We start from the raw sequence: 21,156 nt of genomic DNA, 5'->3' as shown, positions 1-21,156 counted from the left end.
TGAATGAGTCTAATAGGAAACTAACAGGAATTATCTGTGAAGAGAGCATATTGCACAAAGTTGTAGAGGTGAGGAACTTGGCCAGTTTTGAGCAGTTAAACCATCTTAGCTATTCTTCAATCATAGGATCTGAGCCACAGGATATAGATATGCATGAGTGTGTATGTTTAGCTATATATTGCTACATATATACACTATATATTGCTATGTATGTGTGTGTGTATATATATATATGTATGCATCTCTGTAATTTGCATCAAAGTATCTATAGAATAACTGAGCAGTCTCACTATCAAAAGGAAAAGAGCTGCATAGACCACTTGGTCCAGATAATATCGTTCCCTGAAGGACTCTCTTCACTTACCCGAAGTTAGGTTAGTAAGCACTCATTACATGGAAGGAATATCATCTTCCTAGTATGGATTTTAAGGATAATATGAAATTGGAATAACAGGCACACAGACAGTCTAATATACTACTGAGTGGAGTTCAGTGTACCTGAGTAGTAATATGACATCTCTATTACCAAAAGGAAAGCAGTTTTTCTGAAATCATTTGTTATACTCCAGGGAAAAATCAGAATATAAGAACATACAATGAAACAGAAAATAAGGAAAAATTTTATTTTGATGTAACAATTTCCACCTACATCTTACTATATGTACTGATTATCCATTTCTGCAGTGTTTTCTGTTTGTGCCTCCAATATCTTTTCTATATCTGGTCTTTTACAGGCATTTCTTCCAAATATATCTGTATACATATTATTTTTCCTTTCCACAAAAATGGAAAAAATAAACTAATAAAAAAAAAAAAAAGGATCATGAAGAACCTAGGGGTAAGACAGGAATAAAGACACAGAACTACTAGAGAATGGACTTCAGGATATGGGGAGGGGGAAGGGTAAGCTGTGACAAAGTGAGAGAGTGGCATAGACATATATACACTACCAAACGTAAAATAGATAGCTAGTAGGAAGCAGCCACATAGCACAGGGAGATCAGCTCGGTGGTTTGTGACCACCTAGAGGGATGGGATAGGGAGGGTGGGAGGGAGGGAGATGTAAGAGGGAAGAGATATGGTAACATATGTATATGTATAACTGATTCACTTTGTTATAAAGCAGAAACTAACACACCATTGTAAAGCAATTATACTCCAATAAAGATGTTAAAAAAAATAAAAATAAAAGGCACTGAATAAGAAAAAAAAGAAAAAGAAAAGTTAGGTCGACTACTAGGCAATGATTTTTCTTTTCATAAAGATATGTAGACACTTATATTTGTATTTCAAATGAGTTTTATAAATAACGTTTCAGTTTAAATGTGTTTGCCTAATTAAAAATAATATTTGAATAGCAAAGAAAACCTATTTGGGATTTTATGACAATTTCAGCTCATATATGAAGAAGTTATAAAACATACAATCCACTGTTTCTTAGAACTAGAAATGCTTTAAGAGTGCATATAAACTGAACCATCATTTAAAAGATAAAGAAATGTCCCATTTAAATGCATTAAAATCATTCCGAATATTTTTTAAATAGTAGAAGAGATGTTTTATAAGAACACATAACAGAGTAGGCTAGTGTCATAATAGTGTAAGCTGATTATGATTAAGCAGAAAGCAGTCTTAAATAGACAGTATAGCACACAGGTTAAAATCTTGTTTTTGAATTCTGGTACCTACACACTTTATAGCTGTCTGAGGTATTTTATCTCTTTTCAGTTTCTGTTTTAGAATAATAATACTGCATTTTTCACTGGGTTGTTGAATATATACTACTGTAGGTGAATTAGAGTCTAGTATGTATTATGCATTCAATATATATTAGTTGTGGTCATTATTATTACAAAAGCAGCTATGGAGAAATTGTGAAAGAACAGATAATATCTTTCCCTTTCTTGGACTATATTTGGAGGGAGAGAGGGAGACTAAGGATAATTCATTTTCAGGGAAATATGGTTATAGCAGCTTTAATCGTAAAGAAATCAGTATTTAATTAGCGAAATAGGGCTTAAATATTAGCAAGTACCCCTTTATGGCCTCCAGTGGGCAATCCAACGAACCAAACTGCATTGCACTGGAGAGGAAAAAAAAAAAAAAAAAGAAAAAAAGACAGGGGATTTGCTCTGCACTCTCAGGTGGCTTCTAAGGGACTGTTCAAAGTAAAGGAGCCCAAGGATATTCAAGAAATATTACTCAGGAAAGGAAGGAGAGCCTAAGTGAAATTAGGCACTTCATTTCCCTAAATCAAGGACATATATTGGTTTCGTTTCACAGTCTATTCTGATAAATTGGTAGTGTCTTCATTGAGGGCTACTTTGATAATATCTCTTGAGACTATGTTTATATTCTCCAGGAGACTGGATAAAATGGCAATGTCTGTTAGCGGCAAGAAGGAGGGGGTGATAACGGCAAGTAGTTTATCAGATACTTTCTATCCTAGATTACTGAGTCAAAGAACCTTAGAATTCAAACATTCCCAGAGATAATATAGTTCCTCTTTCAATCTAATTGCTGGAATCTCCCACATATTTGAAATTTAAGCCACATGCTCTACTAGATTTTGAGTTTCTTCAGAACAAAAACTAGAAATAATAGATTGAATTTGCAGACAAAAAAAAAAAAAACCCCTTGAGATCAATAAAAATGAATATTTCTAACAAGTAAAGTTTTTCAATGGTGAAGTATGCTTCCTTTTGTATAGTGCGTACCCCTTTTGAGGAATTGTTCAATAGGAGACTTAATGACATATATCTTCTGGAGTAAAGGGAAGGGACTAGAGTAGATAAGTTAGTTTTCAATATGATTGTAAAACTCAATAATCTCATGACTGTCATGAGTATTTGTCCTAGCAATACTGTGTAGGTTATAGACATTTATTAAAAAGTGATTCTTTGTTCATAAATTAAAAAGAGAACATGGACTATATTGATAGGTAACTCCAAACAACAAAGTTTCCATGATGAAACACTTAAATATTGTCTTCAAATATAAAATAATTAAGATAGATTGTAAAAGTATACTTGAGCAATATTGTGAAGATAAAGATAATGAATAATAAAAATTCAACAAGCAATTGATTAGATATGGCAAGATTTTTAAGACATAATCTAAAATAGATAATATTCTTAGGTAATAGAATATGAATGATGAGCCTCCTGTATGTAATCCACCACATTTGGAAACTCAGATTTATTCCACTATTAAGATTCCTTTTATTCCGCTCAACTGTTCAGACAAAGATTCTTCACAGGAACAGCTGAGCTATTCAATTGTAGGAGGTAAGACATAATTTCAAATAATTCACTTTTATGCTATTTTAAAAGATACCCTATATGAGATATTTTATAACTGTTGAAAACATATTATCATGGAACATATTTTTAAATAAGAACTTCAACAAGACAATAGAAATAACATAATATGTAATGTAGTCTTATTTCTGTTTTATTACCTCATCATTTTCAGGAAACATAAATAATCAATTCACACTTTGGAGACTAGGTGTTGATCCTCCTTATCTGGCCATCACTCAGAATTTCCAGTATGATGTTTTTCAAGGGATTCAGGACCCTATAACTTTCCAGCTACTTACTGAAGTTACTGATGAATTAGGTGGGAATAAAGCTAGTCAGCTGTCAGCCACTACAACAGTCATAATTCATGTGTTTCCTTGGACCACAACGCAGCCAACTTCTTCCACAAAAACAACTACTACTACAGTAAGTACTTAAGTGATGAAATATAATTCTAAGGTAGTCTGAATTAGTCATAAACATAGAAGTATTTGGGAACTCTCACAGGAGTTATCCTTATATTTTGCCAATGAAAGGCATCAATAAAACAGTTACTTTAATACACTGGAATTTCCATCATCAAAATAAGGAAAAATTATTATAGCTGTTAGTCATTAATTTTGAAGCAAGGTAAATATATCAATGTTAATAATTTTTTAGGCCCTTTTGCTATTATTTAGTTTGGATTCTTAGTAATTCTGTTGATTCTCATCATAGTATACCTTTCTCTATTTAACTGAATATTCATGAAGGCTTTCTTATGTACATAGCACCATATAAGGTTTTAAAAAATATTTGACAAACTTGTTTCCTTACAAGTATACAGTCTCACTGGAAGAGAAGATATACACTTAGAACAATTTAAATAAATACTAGACAGTGTCAAACAACAGTGTAATTGTTATTTAACTTTGAGGTTGAAAATAAGGTAAATTTATTTGGGCTGAGATAGGCAGCAAATTCTCTATAAATAGAGGAGGAAAATAATAATGTAGTTGTTTAAGAACAGATTTTTAAAAAAATGTAAATAGAAGAAGAAAAGCTTTTCAGGGAAAAGGTATAAAATTACCCTGGAAAGAATATAATATATTCTGGGGAATGTTGAGAAGGCAGTGAAGCTGAAGGCTAGATTTAGTGTCGGGAAAAATGAAGCTCATGGTAGACATGTAACATATTTGAGCATAGGACATATCTTGAATGTGAAGATGAAAAATGTGGATGATTACTGAAGACAGAAGTTATAACATTTTCCAAGTAGGAAAGATAGACTTACAATACCTCATAAACTTTGCTAATATAAAAAGAAAGAGAAAATCAATGATGTGATAGAATTGATTTGTATGGACTATGCTGTTTGATTTCAAACAAGTGGAGTTTAAACAGCCAAGTAGGTATTGATATCCACGCCCTCAGTAACACTGTGATGCTTTATAGATAGCTCTTTGTATAACTGAGCTAACACAATGAAAGATATTTGAATTAAAATAGCCATTTGTGAAAAAGTTATGGAAAGTTCCACCCATTGCTTAACTTCACAGTCAAGAAGTTTTACATTACCTATATAAAACCATCATAAGACAGTTTGAACATTCTTAATCCAAAAAAAATAACCCAAATTGGATTAAAGTGGTGTAGTACTGGTAATGCTCCCAAGTGCCTAGTAGAAGGAAATTAAAATTCTCTCTCTGGGAAGGTAATAGTATCCTAGACTTCCAATTATTTCTAGCAGTTTTTCAATCCAGTAAACACTACGTGATTAAATATAACCAAGCACATGAGAAAATATATCATAACCAAGAAGTAGCAAAACCACAAAAAGCGGAAACAAAAACAAAGTAACTAGAGAAATTTTGAATTATAAATTGTAAAATAATTATGCCTATTAAGTTCAAGAGATATAAACCAAGTTTGAAATTTGGTTAGAGTACTGGATACTATAAAAGTAACAGAGAATATCTGAAAATATATGAAATATATCTAGAAATTAAAAATACAATAACTGAAACTAAAACTTGACCGTATTGATGTACAAAATACGTAAACACTACACTCAATGATTAATGAATATACCTTTTTTTCCAGCACACATGAAGATTTACAAAATTTGATCGCATATTAGGGGCTATAAAACAAGCCTCAACAGATTTCAGTGGGTTGAAATCATGCTGAGTATTATCTGTGATCTTAAATATCAATAATTATGCTAGAGACCAAAACAACCAGTTATCTGGAGCATTCCCTATATCTTTAGAAGTTAAGGGAATAGAGGATATTTTTGAACAATGAAACTGTGAGATGCAGTTAAAATGAAATTGAAGCCTATATATTCTCCCCTAAGTACCATTTTAATTGCATCTCGCAAAATTTAATCTGTAGTTTTTTGTCACCATTCATTTAAAAATATTACCTATTTCCTCAAAACTTCTTCTTTTCCCTGCATGTTATTTAAAACTGCATTTCATCTGAAGACAGAAAACAAACAGCAAAATAAACTCAAAGAGATTTTTAAAAATGAAATAAGATAGGGGGCTTCCCTGGTGGCACAGTGGTTGGGAATCTGCCTGCCAATGCAGGGGACACGGGTTTGAGCCCTGGTCTGGGAAGATCCCACATGCCGCGGAGCGACTAGGCCCGTGAGCCACAATTACTGAGCCTGCACGTCTGGAGCCTGTGCTACCCAACAAGAGAGGCCCGGATAATGAGAGGCCCGCGCACCGCGATGAAGAGAAGAATGGCCCCCACTTGCCGCAACTAGAGAAAGCCCTCGCACAAAAACGAAGACCCAACACAGCCATAAATAAATAAATAAATAAATAAATAAATAAACCCAAAGTTAAAAAAAATAATGAAATAAGATAAAAACTGAAATTAATGAAATGGAAAGAAAACATATGAAAGTAAGGCCCAAAGTCGGTTATTTGAAAATAATAATAAAACCTATATTACTCTGAGTAAGCTGATAAAGATAAGAGTTAAGGCACATTTTACCAATGTCACAAATGAAAAACGAACATCACTAGGTCCTGCAACCCTTCAAAAATAAAGAATCCTAAGAGAGTATTAGGAACAACCTTGTCAATAGATTTGATGAAGGAAAATCAAGGTGTGAGGACTGCTTTACCCCAAATAAAGACTTAATATAAAATACAATAATTAAAACAGTGTAGTATGGGTGCATGAAAGACAAATAGACAAGAGAACAGAATAAAGAGTCCAGCTAATATCCACAACATATGGATCTATTACTTATGTCAAAAGTGGCAATACAGAGCGTGGTAAAAGGATGATAGTTTCAATAAATTATACAGGGCAACTGGTATGCCAATTAAATGGCAAAATAAATAAAATAACTAAATTTTAGAAAAAAATATGAGACGATCTTGGGGTAGGGAAATATTCCTGAAATAAGACAAAAAATAGCCATGAGAAAAAATTTTGGAGAATCGAATACATTAACTTAAGAACTTCATATTATGGGTGAAATGATAGGATATTTGACTATGTGATTTTTGCTTCAGAATAATTTAATGGAGAAGATTAAGTGTAAGTAGTTGAAACAAAACTGGCATAAGTTGATAATTATTGAGATTGTGTTACAGGTATCTGGGGGTTATTGGACTACTATTTTATACATTTGTATATATGTTAGGTATCACAAAAAGTAGTTGTAAAATTTAAAGGGAAGTAATCTGAGAAGCCTATGTTACTTTGTCAAGTGATTAGTATTTAATACTGTAAATTTTTCCACAGATAACCCTCACAAATAAAATATTCTCACTTATTTTGGAGCTTCATTAAAACTGTCTGCTTTGGAGCTTTTAATCAAGTATTTTATAGTCAAACCCTATAGTTTATGATTTTAAGCACAAATATGCTCCTGGTCACTCAGTAAATCAGTTCTTAGCCCCTCCCCCCACCCCAGGATAAGTGACCATAGAACTTTCTTTCACATTCCACAAATATATGTTTAAATAATTTTATAAATCAGGTAAATATTGCCTAAGACTAAGCTATAACATCAGTAATTTTAAGGTGTTATATCAGCATTTGAAACAGTTAAAATGTATTGTTCTTCATATTTGGCTCAACATGAACCTCACCTACCTATTCTGAGTCAGTCTTCTCTGCTAAATCTTGCACCTTTGAGAGAGATCATTTTAGTTTGTACCATAGTGAAAAAAAAAATCTAACATATTAACACATGGATTTCTACCATCCAAATTCTTGATTAATAAAGAAAATATACTCATACGAAGAAAATGAAAACACTAATTTGAAAACATATATGCACCCCTATGTTCACTGCAACATTATTTACAATGGCCAAGATATGAAAGCAACCTAAGTGACCCATCAATAGATGAATGGATAAAGATGATGTGATATATACATACAATGGAATATTACTCAGCCATAAAAAAGAATGACATCTTACCATTTGCAACAATATGCATGGACCTAGAGGGTATTATGCTAAGTGAAATGTCAGACAGAGAAAGACAAATACTGTATGATTTCACTTGCATGTGAAACCTAAAAAACAAAACAAATGAACAAACAAAACAGAAACAGAGTTATAGATATGGAGAACAAACAAGTCATAGCTAGAGGGGAGGGAGATAGGGTAAGGAAAGAAATATATGAGGTAGACTAAGGGGTACAAACTTCCAGTTGCAAAATAAATAAGTCACAGGTATGAAATGTACAGTGTGGGGGATATAGTCAATAATTATATAATATCTTTGTATGGTGACAGATCATAACTAGACTTAATATGGTGATCATTTTGAAAGGTATGGAAATATTGAATCATTACATTGTGTACCAGGAACTAAAACAGTGTTATAATAGGTCAATTATACTTTAAAAACAAAGAAACAGACTCAGAAAAAGATCAGATTTGTGGTTAACAGAGGTGGGGGGGAGGGAGGTAGTTGGATGAAGGTAGTCAAAAGGTGCAAACTTTTATTTATAAGAAAAATAAGTACTAGGGCTGTAATGTACAACATGATAAATACAGTTAACACTGCTGTATGTTATATATGAAAGTTAAGAGAAAATTCTCAGTTCTCATCACAAGAAAAATATTTTTTCTATTTCTTTAATTTTGTATCTACATGAGATGATACATATTCACCAAACTTACCGTGATAATCACTTCATGATGTATGTAAGTCAAATCATTATGTCGTACACCTTATACAGTGCTGTATGTCAATTATACCTTGATAAAACTGAGAGAAAAAAATAAAGCAAAATCCAGCAAAGGAGAATGCTTATAATAAAATATAATAGACAGAATAAACACATTCTCCAGCAAGATGTGACTTTTTAGATTTGTAGTTGAGTAGTATTGTAATCTTTATAATTCTCTTGGTAAACTATATTAGGCTTGCTAAAAGAGGCAAACCAATTAATGCTGCCTGGAAATGATTACCAGCTTGTGACTTATGAATCCACTCCCAAGGACTGTGGCAAATAGTCTTTGCTATTATCCATAAGCCATATCAGCTTTTATGTTTATATGTGTACTTATATAATACACACATGTCTACAGGGAGATATACGTGCCTCTCTTTGCAAAAAAGTATTTCCAAACCAGAAGTAACCTCAGAAATTCTATAGTTCAATTCATTCACTGTGCAGGAATGATACCCGCACAGGTTATAACGTCCATTTTCTTGAAAGTGAGCAAACAGACACACAAAAACACCTGCATATTTTAAGATAGGTCTTATAATATTTCTAAAAGTTTATTTAATGTATTACTGACTAGCTATTATTTATATTTGAGTGTGTTAAAAAAATTACCCAGAAAAGATCACCTATGTCTCCAGATATCTATTTATCAACTTCATGGCCAAGCCTTGTGCTAGTTGTTGGAGTACAAAGCTGAATAAGCCAGAGAAAAACTTTCTAGATATAAATAATAGAATATCCAACTTGAAGTGGCTTAAATAATATAGACTCAGGGTCAGAAAAACAGTGGGCTATTAGGGCAAAAGTGTGAAGATCTATGTGTACCATCCTAAGGAATATGAACTTCATCTTCCAGTCAAGGAGGATCTAAAGAGGAATTACAAGAGAAGGGTGATAGGATCCGATATGTCGGATAAGTGTGAGTGATTTTAGAATATGTTTGGAGAAAACACAAAGGTAAGATTGGTGAATGGAGAAAGCAGTGACCATGAAGCCAATTAGGATCCTACTTTCATCCAGATAAGAGAGTTTAGCCCTAAAATAAGGCAGTGGTACTACGTGTGAAGATAAAGTGCTACATCTGAAATATACACAAACAATAGAATTCACCATTACTATAGTTGAAATTTTTGTGTTACAATATATCATGGGAAATCGAATTTCTCTTAGGATTTAGCCACTATTATTAGATTGTAGTTTTTTTTTAATCATAAGGCAGATCTTTCAATTTAGAATGTTGAATGAGATATGAAAACTTAAAAACATTTCTAAATAGTTAGACTATACTGCCAGAATTTTATCTGCTTCTGAGATAAAACAACAAAATCTCATTACAAAAATAGAACATTCTTAAAGCCAAATTGCTAACAATGTGTGTCTGAGTTATAACAAAATTAAGGTCTAAAAATAAAAAGCTCAAAGTAATTAAAAATGAATTCAACCATACAATAAATATTGCAGGAAATATCTTCAGCATGAAATTCACTGTAAACGCAGACTATTTTTTAACAACAACAACAATAACAACTCTTCGAGGCTGTTGAAAAAAATATAGGGCATCTCACAAACTGTAATCTAGCAAAGGCATTCAATAAAGACCTCTGCATCTTTTATGATGCCAAGTATGGTACTTGGTAAGTAAAAGAACCAATGCCACACATTATACAAAAAGTACGTGAAAGTTCTTAATTGGGGGAGACGTGACTCATGACCTGTTGCAAGTCTGATGAAACTTATGGTCTCTCTAGAACAATGTACACATGTATACGTACATACACTTTTATATTCAACTTTAGAGGCTTGTAAAACTCGTCCATGGAACCCAGTTAAGAAATTCTGACTGAAAACAAGGGCTTATTACTGCTTCTCAATTTGTAAAAAAAAAAAAGAAAAAAAAAAGTTTCATGAGCAAAATATATTTCCATTATTATAAACAAAGAAAACACAAGTCACTAAAATAACTATAGAGAAAATTTTACATAAGATATTCTTTAAGTATGTTAATACTTGGCATACTCTTTTAGACATTAAAATAAGTAAAATAATACCTTGAAGCTTAGAAGGAAAAATAGGAAGAAACCCTTTTATCTCAAATGTAGAAAGAAGTCAAAGAAGCTAATAATAAATAAAGCTTAACCTTAAACGAAGTAAAATAAACAGAACTGCTATAAACTGTCCCCTGATTAACCTTTGTCTTTGAACCCATACCTGCCTGTTCAGAGGTCCCTCTTAGGGCAGATAGAGGAGAAGAAAGAAACTAAGTCATGCTTCATGAAATGAATTAAACTTGTCCAATTTAAGTCTAGATTGGCTAAAGAGACAATGATGTAACTGGCTAGACACCATTTCCTGCAAATATAATCCCCAAAGAATTATGAATCAAAATTCCTGAAACTATCTGCATGCAGCAAATTGACTCCATAATAAAAAGCACAGAATTAATATCAATTTTCAAAATACAGAAGATAGTAAAAACCTTAAATCATACTAATTTATAACTATGCTTTTTAACTCTGATTTCAACATAAACAGTATATGGTAAAAGAGTAGAAAGGAGGAAGCCTCAATAAGTAACTATCCAGTCTTTTTTAAAAAATTTTTTTGTTTTTTATTTTCCAATTCAACTCCGCCACATCCATCCCCACCCCCCCGCTGTCCCCCTTTGGTGTCCATACATTTATTCTCTACATCTGGATCCCTATTACTGCCATGCAAACTGGTTCATCTCTACCATTTTTCTAGATTCCACATACAGGCATTACTATGTCAGACTCTGTATGACAGGCTCTAGGTCCATCCACATCTCTACAAATGACCCAATTTCGTTCCTTTTTATGGCTGAGTAATATTCCATTATATATATGTACCACATCTTCCTTATTCATTCATCTGTCGATGGGCATTTAGGTTGCTTCCATGACCTGACTATTGTAAATGGTGCTGCAATGAACATTGGGGTGCATGTGTCCTTTTGAATTATGGTTTTCTCTGGGTATATGCCCAGCAGTGGGATTGCCTGGTCATATGGTAATTCTATTTTTAGTTTTTTAAGGAACCTCCACACTGTTCTCCATAGTGGCTGTATCAATTTACATTCCCACCAACAGTGCAAGAAGGTTCCCTTTTCTCCACACCATCTCCAGCCTTTGTTGTTTGTAGATTTTCTGATGATGCCCATCCTAACTGGTGTGAGGTGATACCTCATTGTAGTTTTCATTTGCATTTCTCCAATAATTAGTGATGCTGGGCAGCTTTTCATGTACCTCTTGGCCATCTGTATGTGTTCTTTGGAGAAATGTCCATTTAGGTTTTTTGCGCATTTTTTGATTGGGCTGCTTGCTTTTTTAATATTGAGCTGCATGAGCTGTTTATATATTTTGGAGCTTAATCCTTCGTCTGTTGATTCGTTTGCAAATATTTTCTCCCATTCTAAGGGTTGTCTTTTTGTCTTGTTTATGCTTTCCTTTGCTGTGCAAAAGCTTTTAAGTTTCATTAGGTCCCATTTGTTTATTTTTGTTTTTATTTCCATTTCTCTAGGAGGTGGGTCAAAAAGGATCTTGCTGTGATTGATGTCATAGAGTGTTCTGCTTATGTTTTCCTCTAAGAGTTTTATACTGTCTGGTCTTACATTTAGGGCTCTAATCCATTTTGAGCTTATTTTTGTGTATGTTGTTAGGAAGTGTTCTATTTCATTCTTTTACATGTAGCTGTCCAGTTTCCCAGCACCACTTATTGAAGAGGCTGTCTCTTCTCCATTGTATATTCTTGCCTCCTTTATCAAAGATAAGGTGACCATAGCTACATGGGTTTAACTCTGGGCTTTCTATACTGTTCCATTGATCTATATTTCTGTTTTTCTGCCAGTACCATATGGTCTTGATTACTGTAGCTTTGTAATATAGTCTGAAGTCCGGGAGTCTGATTCCCCCAGCTCCGTTTCTTTTTTCTCAAGATTGCTTCAGCTATTTGGGGTGTTTTGTGTCTCCATACAAATTTTAAGATTTTTTTTGTTCTAGTTCTGTAAAAAATGCCATTGGTAATTTGATAGGGATTGCATTGAATCTGCAGATTGCTTTGTGTAGTATCACAAAGTCACAAAATGACTACACAAATGTGTAGTCATTTTCACAATATTGATTCTTTCCAATCCAAGAACATGGTATATCTCTCCATCTGTCTGTGTCATCTTTGAATTCTTTCATCAGTGTCTTACAGCTTTCTGAGTACAGGTCTTTTACCTCCTTAGGTAGGTTTATTCCTAAGTATTTTATTCTTTTTGTTGCAATGGTGAATGGGATTGTTTCCTTAATTTCTCTTTCTGATCTTTTGTTGTTAGTGTATAGGAATGCAAGAGATTTCTGTGCATTAATTTTGTATCCTGCAAGTTTACCAAATTCATTGATTAGCTCTCGTAGTCCTCTGGTGGCATCTTTAGGATTCTCCATGTATAGTATCATGTCATCTGCAAACAGCGACAGTTTTACTTCTTCTTTTCCAATTTGTATTCCTTTTATTTCTTTTTCCTCTCTGCTTGCCATGGCTAGGACTTCCAAAATTACGTTGAATAATAGTGGCAAGACTGGACATCCTTGTCTTGTTCCTGATCTTAGGGGAAATGCTTTCAGTTTTTCACCATTGAGAATGATGTTTGCTGTGAGTTTGCCATATATGGTCTTTATTATGTTGAGGTACGTTCCCTCTATGTCCACTTTCTGTAGAGTTTTTATCATAAATAGGTGTTGAATTTTGTCAAAAGCTTTGTCTGCATCTATTGAGATGATCATATGGTTTTTATTTTTCAATTTGTAAATATGGTGTATCACATTGATTTGCGTATATTGAAGAATCCTTGCATGCCTGGGATAAATCCCACTTGATCATGGTGTATGATCCTTTTAATGTGCTGTTGATTCTGTTTGCTAGTATTTTTTTGAGGATTTGTGCATTTATATTCATCAGTGATATTGGTCTGTAGTTTTCTTTTTTGGTAGTATCTTTGTCTGGTTTTGGTATCAGAGTGATGGTGGCCTCATAGAACAAGTTTGGGAGTCTTCCTTCCTCTGCAATTTTTTGGAAGAGTTTGAGAAGGATGGGTGTTAGCTCTTCTCTAAATGTTTGATAGAATTCACCTGTGAAGCCATCTGGTCCTGGACATTTGTTTGTTGGAAGATTTTTAAGCACAGGTTCAATTTCATTACTTGTGATTGGTCTATTCATATTTTCTATTTCTTCCTGGTTCAGTCTTGGAAGGTTATACCTTTCTAAGAATTTGTCCATTTCTTCCAGGTTGTCCATTTTATTGGCATAGAGTTGCTTGTAGTAGTCTCTTAGGATGTTTTGTATTTCTGCAATGTCTGTTGTAACTTCTTCTTCTTCATTTCTGATTTTATTGATTTGAGTCCTCTCCCTCTTTTTCTTGATGAGTCTGGCTAATGGTTTATCAATTTTGTTTATCTTCTCAAAGAAGCAGCTTTTAGTTTTATTGATCTTTGCTATTGTTTTCTTTGTTTCTATTTCATTTTTTTCTGCTCTGATCTTTATGATTTCTTTCCTTCTGCTACCTTTGGGTTTTGCTTGTTCTTCTTTCTCTAGTTCCTTTAGGTGTAACATTAGATTGTTTATTTGAGATTTTTCTTGTTTCTTGAGTTAGGCTTGTATAGCTATAAACTTCCTTCTTAGAACTGCTTTTGCTGCATCCCATAGGTTTTGGATCGTCGTGTTTTCATTGTCGTTTGTCTCTAGGTATTTTTTGACTTCCTCTTTGATTTCTTCAGTGATCTCTTGGTTATTTAGTAACATGTTGTTTAGCCTCCATGTGTTTGTGTTTTTTACATTTTTTCCCATGTAATTGATTTCTAATCTCATAGCACTGTGGTCGGAAAAGATGCTTGATATGATTTCAATTTTCTTAAATGTACCGAGGCTTGATTTGTGACCCAAGCTGTGATCTATCCTGGAGAATATTCCGAGTGCACTTGAGAAGAAAGTGTAATCTGCTGTTTTCGGATGGAATGTCCTATAAATATCAATTAAATCTATCAGGTCTATTGTGTCATTTAAAGCTTGTGTTTCCTTATTAATTTTCTGTCTTGTTTATCTGTCCATTCGTGTAAGTGAGGTGTTAAAGTCCCCCACTATTATTGTGTTACTGTCATTTTCCTCTTTATATTATAGCTGTTAGCATTTTCCTTATATATTGAGGTGCTCCTATGTTGGGTCCATATACATTTATAATTGTTTTATCTTCTTCTTGGATTGATTCCTTAATCATTACGTAGTGTCGTTCCTTGTCTCTTGTAACATTCTTTAGTTTAAAGTCTATTTTGTCTGATATGAATTTTGCTACTCCAGCTTTCTTTTGATTTCCATTTGCATGGAATATCTTTTTCACTTTCAGTCTGTATGTATCCCTAGGTCTGAAGTGGGTCTCTTGTAGACAGCATATATACGGGTCTTGTTTTTGTATCCATTCAGCGAGCCTGTGTCCTTGGTTGGTGCATTTAATCCATTCACATTTAAGGTAATTATCGATATGTATGTTCCTATTACCATTTTCTTAATTGTTTTGGGTTTGTTTTTGTAGGTCTTTTTCTTCTCTTGTGTTTCCCACTTACAGAAGTTTTTTTAGCATTTGTTGTAGAGTTGGTTTGGTGGTGCTGAATTCTCTTAGCTTTTGCTTGCCTGTAAATCTTTTGATTTCTCTGTCGAATCTTAATGAGATCCTTGCCGGGTAGACTAATCTTGGTTGTAGGTTCTTCCCTTTCATCACTTTAAATATATCATGCCACTCCCTTCTGGCTTGTAGAGTTTCTGCTCAGAAATCAGCTGTTAACCTTATGGGAGTTGCCTTGTATGTTATTTGTTGTTTTTCCCTTTCTGCTTTCAATAATTTTTCTTTGTCTTTAACTTTTGTCAATTTGATTACTATCTGTCTCAGTGTGTTTCTCTTTGGGTTTATCCTGCCTAGGACTCTCTGTGCTTCCTGGACTTGAGCAGCTATTTCGTTTCCCATGTTAGGGAAGTTTTCAACTATAATCTTTTCAAATATTTTCTTGGGTCCTTTCTGTCTCTCTTCTCCTTCTGGGACCCCTATAATTTGAATGTTGGTGCATTTAATGTTGTCTCACAGGTCTCTTATGCTGTCTTCATTTCTTTTCATTCTTTTTACTTTATTCTGTTCCACAGCAGTGAATTCCACCATTCTGTCTTCCAGGTCACTTATCTGTTCTTCTGCCTTAGTTATTCTGCTATTGGTTCCTTGTAGAGTAGTTTTAATTTCAGTTATTGTATTATTCATCTCTGTTTGTTTGTTCTGTAATTCTTCTAGGTCTTTGTTAAACATTTCTTGCATCTTCTCGATCTTTGCCTCCATTCTTTTTCTGAGGTCCTGGATCATCATTATCATTATTCTGAATTCTTTTTCTGGAGGACTGCCTATCTCCACTTCATTTCATTGTTTTTCTGGGGTTTTATCTTGTTCCTTTATCTGGTACATAGTCCTCTGCCTTTTTATTTTGTCTATCTTTCTGATAATCTGGTTTTCATTCCACAGGCTGCAGGATTGTAGTTCTTCTTGCTTCTCCAATCTTTCCATCAATCAATTCATGCTGGTAACCCATCCATGTTTCATGATGTGTATCAGTATAATGAAAAGATTTTTAACCCACCAAAGAAGAATTGAAAAAAGACATTAGATGCATGGAGTGAGAAAGTTAGAATTATTCAGTTTCTTTCACTTAATCTGAATTTTAAAGATTAAACCTAAGGATCTTATGGCTGCTTAGAGACATATGCTTAGAGATGAGCTGTTTCATCTTTATAACCTTACATATTTCTACACGGTTGTGCTCACTGCAAAGGCATATTACTTTCCCAAGGCTGATTTTGACTCATCAAAGACCAATCCTTAACTAGCATATACCTCACAAGATAACTGACTAGCAAATATGTCTGAAACTTTGTTTTCAGAGATAATTTGAAACAGTGATGTGCTGGAGCTGGCTCATTTAAGCTAATGACAGCCTATTGTTAAATATTTAGAAATTCTGTACTCTGGTTTTAAGCCAGCTTGAAATCAGTCATAGTGGGAATATTAACATTGAAAAATTGGTAAATGTTATATACCAGGATCTATCTTTTCTTCCTTTCTCTCTTTCTGTTTCTCTCTTCCTCTCTTTCTTTCCCTCCTTCTTTCTTTCCCTCTTTCTTTTTTCTTCCTTCCTTTCTTTCTTTCCTTCTTTCTTCCTTCCTTCCTTCCTCTCTTTCTTTCTCTCTCCCTCCCTCCCTTCCTTTCCTTCTTCCCCTTCCTTCCTTCCTATTTTCTTTATAAGAGTTAGTTTACCAGTACACTACTGAATCTGTTCATCTTATTCCTTAGCAGATTTAGGAAGGTAGAAGAAATTTAAAGCGGGTAGGAAAAGATTTTAGAAGGATTAGGAAATACATATATATGATAAGCAAAAATTTAGCCACCAAAAAATGAAAAAGCATTTATTTTCTCACCTCTCATTTTAAAGAATAACATAGCATTATAGCTATATTTTTTAATAGGTCAGAGTATCCATGGAAGCCACTGGTACTTTCTGATGACCTGAGTCTAGTCTTTACCTTTCACATACATCAAAATTACAGAAGAAATTAGGGAAATATGGTACTTGCTGTGAGCTGTATTTTAACAGCCATTCTGCCTTATATGTCTAGGAAGTGGAGCTCACTGTGGTATTTTTATAATCACCCAATGTCTCCCATCCCTGAACTAAATTTCTCTTGTTGTTCTTTGTCTTTTTCTAATATGAAGGAATAATGACACAGTAGTAGTGGTTGATAATTGTCACTGATTGATTAATAAGTAGTAGCATTGTATTAGTTATTTTATAAATATTTATTAATTGGCTGAAAACACAGAAAAAGGTGTTTGAAAACACTAGTCCTAAGTGATGGGAGATATGGTTATCAAACCTCTTGAAGGGGATTGGAATATGTCACACCAAAATAAGCCTCTTTAGCATAAGAATTATTTTAGCCTGATTATTTTTAAGAAATAGCAGACACAGGGAAAGCTCTGAAAACAGAACAGAATGCTTTTGTAAGAGACAGTCACATCTATAAGAGAAATCTCCATTTGTCTCCCTCTCTGTACTGAGAAGAGGAGGATGACCAAATATCTAGAAACTTGTCAATGGCGAAGGCAAGGACCTAACTCTGCATAACATCCTTATCCTTGTTTACTGTGCCTTTCTGGAGAGCTTCCCATAACTGGCTTCCCCACCCCCAACATCTTCTTTTGTCTTTAGCTGAAGATGGTATTTAAGGTGGTGGCTTGGGCCATTTCAGAGAGTTACTCAGTTTTCCTGGGTATCTCCCATGTATACAGGAGGTATACATGTTATTAAACTTCTGTTTGTTTTTCTGTTAACCTATCTTTTATTACAGGGGTGTCTCAGCTAAGAACCTAGAAGGGTAGAGGGAAAATCAGTTTTCCTCCTGTGTACTCTTCATTTGCAGTTCCCACTAAGGAAAAAGAAAAATTTTCATGTTTTTCTTTATAATACTAGTATTTCAAAAAAATTATTTGATAGTATTTATTAATTTTTATAGTAAATTTTTGGTAAATGGGAAAAAAACAGCATTTCTCCTTAAATTATCAGTGTTTTGTCACTAAAAATTACTTATTTTCTTTTGAATTCTGGTCTATATTTGACTTGAAGTATTGAGGCACAACATGAGAAGTGACTATTTAATAAACTTGAATCAGAATTTCTTAATGGCAAACTTGTAAAAACTCTTCTTCGATGAGAGTTAAGTGAAATAATTTTAAAGTCAGCAGAAATATACAAATTGTACTTTACTAGGTTACAGCCTTGCACATCTGCTGTGACTCTAATACCCACTGATGAAAGATTTCATGACAGGGAAGAATATTGTTATTGTCTTTTCTGTAATATATAACAAGTTAAGTTATTAAGGTTATGAATCAAACCAAATTAACTGCACACAGCTGTAAGAAGCTTAGTACATGACCAAATAACAGATGGGAAATTCTTTTGTTTTCACTGATGATATACCTAATGGTGAGATAAATGTCTGATGACATACATAGTCCAGTGTCCTGTCAATCCTTAATTATGTTTTTCTTCACTCTTCATGTTTGTGACAGAGAGGAGTAACTGCTCAACTGTTCAACTATAAGACTATCTTCATAGTTTCTGCTTAAGGAAGCCCATAAGCAATAAAAAAAGTTTCAACCTATATTTAAAATGTAAATATAAAAAGAGAATACTTTGTACAATACTATAGACATGATCTAAAATGATTTCCAGAAATTTTAGGATATCACAATTAAATCAAATTTTAATAATTTTTCTTCTGAGAAAATAGTACCATTAATATATTAAGAAAATTTCCTACCTAGTCATTAAATTTATTTTTATAAATTTATAGAAATGTATGTTTTTCTACATGTAATATTTTCACATGGTTAAATAAAAAACGTTATATGATTTAATCAAATTCAAAGTTTCAGCTACTTTTGTCCATATTACAAAGGAGAAAACTGAGATTTCTGGAGTTTAAATAACTTTCCCCAAAATCCAAGACCTAGTAAGTGGAAGACTGGCAGAAAAACAGAGAATTGGTTGAGATTTGAGCAATCTTCTGACCAGTGTGATGAGTTAGAGAAAAGCATGAAATGCAGTGAAGTGACTGGCAGAGGTCACATCATGGGAAGACTTAAAGTCACAGTAAGCATTTAGATTTACTTCCAGTTAATCAAATGACAAGTCATTATGACAAGTGCTTAAAAGGAAGACTAAACAAATGTATGGTAGTACAGACAATGCCACAAATTCTGGCTTGGAGAATATGCAGAGTTCCAAGGAGAAATATCTGAAATTTATATAGGCCGTTATGGGCAGAACGAGAAGCAAAGATATTTAGAATTGGTAGAAATTGAGGAATACAGGTTGTGAGAGTATAGAGCCTGCTCCTGAAAGGAGAAGTACCAAGTACGTCTAGAATATGTGAGGAGGGTTGGCCAGAAGTAAGCTCAGAAAGGTAGATGTTAAGTAGATTGATACAGGTCTAGAGTCAATGCTTTGGATTTTGGACTTCGTTTTATAGACAACACAAAGTCAATTTAGATTTCTAAGAAGTGCAAATGAACAGTTTCAGGATTAAAACTATACCAGTAGAGTAAAGGACAGAATGGGAAAGAGGAGAAGATAGGGACAGCAAGACCAGTTAAGTTGCTATCACAAAAGTAAAGCTGGAGTGAATGTCCTTGTCCTCATGATTATTAGTGCTGGAGACTCCAAAAAAGTTAAAAAAAATTAAAACAGAACGTGATAATGTAGTAAGCTATGGAAGCCTAGCAGTATCAAATTCTAAGCCCCAAACTCGTTTTGTTTGTTTGTTTGTTTTGAATCACCAATTAACAGAATATATAATTGAGACAGCCAAGTCTTCACATAATACATATTTAAATATTTACTGTGTGTACAAGGATTACTAAAGGGATTAGAATAGCTATATGTATTGTACAAAGGATGTGGCAAGGATCAAAAGAAACAAGAGACATGAAAGATCTTGTAGTAAACATGTTATATAAATACAATCAATTAATATTATATTTAATCCCTATAAAAAGATTTTGTCATTTTTACATAATCCCTGAAAAGGAGTAATAACCCAGCTTGTCTTATACTTTAAATTTTTTTAAATGCCACTTTATTTTTTTATAAAAGCTTCATCTTTGATGTGTATGCATGAGAGATGGAGGGAAAAAAAGACAGAATAAAGAAATTGGGAAATACACCCTTGTTAGTCAGGCAAACTAAGTACAAGAAGTAAAGATGATTCTTTCATCTAACCTCTAAAAATTTTCAAATACCTTTAATTGGATCTATACTGCTGAATTTTCCTGGGGGAGAAAAAAACTGTAATTTCTTTTATATGATACAGGAATTGAATTTTTTCTCAAAACTCTCACAATGTTCTCATTTTCTTGGGAGGTAGCACTGTCTACTAGAAAGAACATGGTCTTTAGAGACATACAAATCTAGACAAGAACACCAGTTCTGCCACTTAGTTACTGTGGAACTTTAGGTACCATACACCTTCAAGGGCCTCAATTTTCCTTTTTAAATTGGAAACAGCAAACACCTTTCAGGATTGGCATTAGGGGAAACTGAAATAATATAGCTAAAAGGCCATCAATCATGGCATAGAGTGGCTATTAAATAAATGCTAGTCCTACCCTTTTCAGGTTTAAGGTTTTCTATTTCCTTTGTATGGCAATTCTGATGCACACTAATTGGGATATAGTAAGTGCTCAATAAATATTTTTGAGAGAGAGAGAGAGAGAGAGAGAAAGAAAGAAAGAAAGAAAGAAAGAAAGAAAGAAAGAAAGAAAGAAAGGAAGGAAGGAAGGAAGGAGGGAAGGAGGGAGGGAGGGAAGAAAGAGAGAAAGAGAGAAAAAGAAAGAAAGAGAAAGAAAGAAACAAAGAAACAAAGAAACAAAGAAAGAAAGAAAAAGAAAGAAAGAAAGAAAGAAAGGGAAAGAGAGAGAGAAAGAGAGAGGGAGGGTGGGAGGGATGGAGAAAGAAAGAATAAGAAAGCAAGCTAGCTAACTTAACAGGTTTACGCTTCAGATTTCTTT

The 21,156-nt window shown here is 33.5% G+C and overlaps 1 protein-coding gene across 1 annotated transcript in view; it reads left to right on the top strand.

Annotated features, from left to right (window-relative positions):
• LOC309632662 (cadherin-23-like) overlaps nt 1-11,052 on the top strand; it is a gene marked incomplete at its 5' end in the record, with an annotated part of 102,183 nt that extends 91,131 nt beyond the window's left edge. Inside the window, 2 exon segments of the mRNA XM_082400421.1 lie at nt 3,146-3,287; nt 3,451-11,052. Of these exon segments, the coding sequence (XP_082256547.1) occupies nt 3,146-3,287; nt 3,451-3,740 (432 nt within the window). The 3' untranslated portion in view covers nt 3,741-11,052.
• Nucleotides 11,053-21,156: the final 10,104 nt, after the last annotated feature.

This window comes from Balaenoptera borealis, assembly GCF_965194805.1.
Source record: "Balaenoptera borealis genome assembly, chromosome: 7".
In the NCBI taxonomy this organism is placed as follows: Eukaryota; Metazoa; Chordata; class Mammalia; order Artiodactyla; family Balaenopteridae; genus Balaenoptera; species Balaenoptera borealis.
This window is presented reverse-complemented; position numbering and strand designations above follow the sequence as displayed.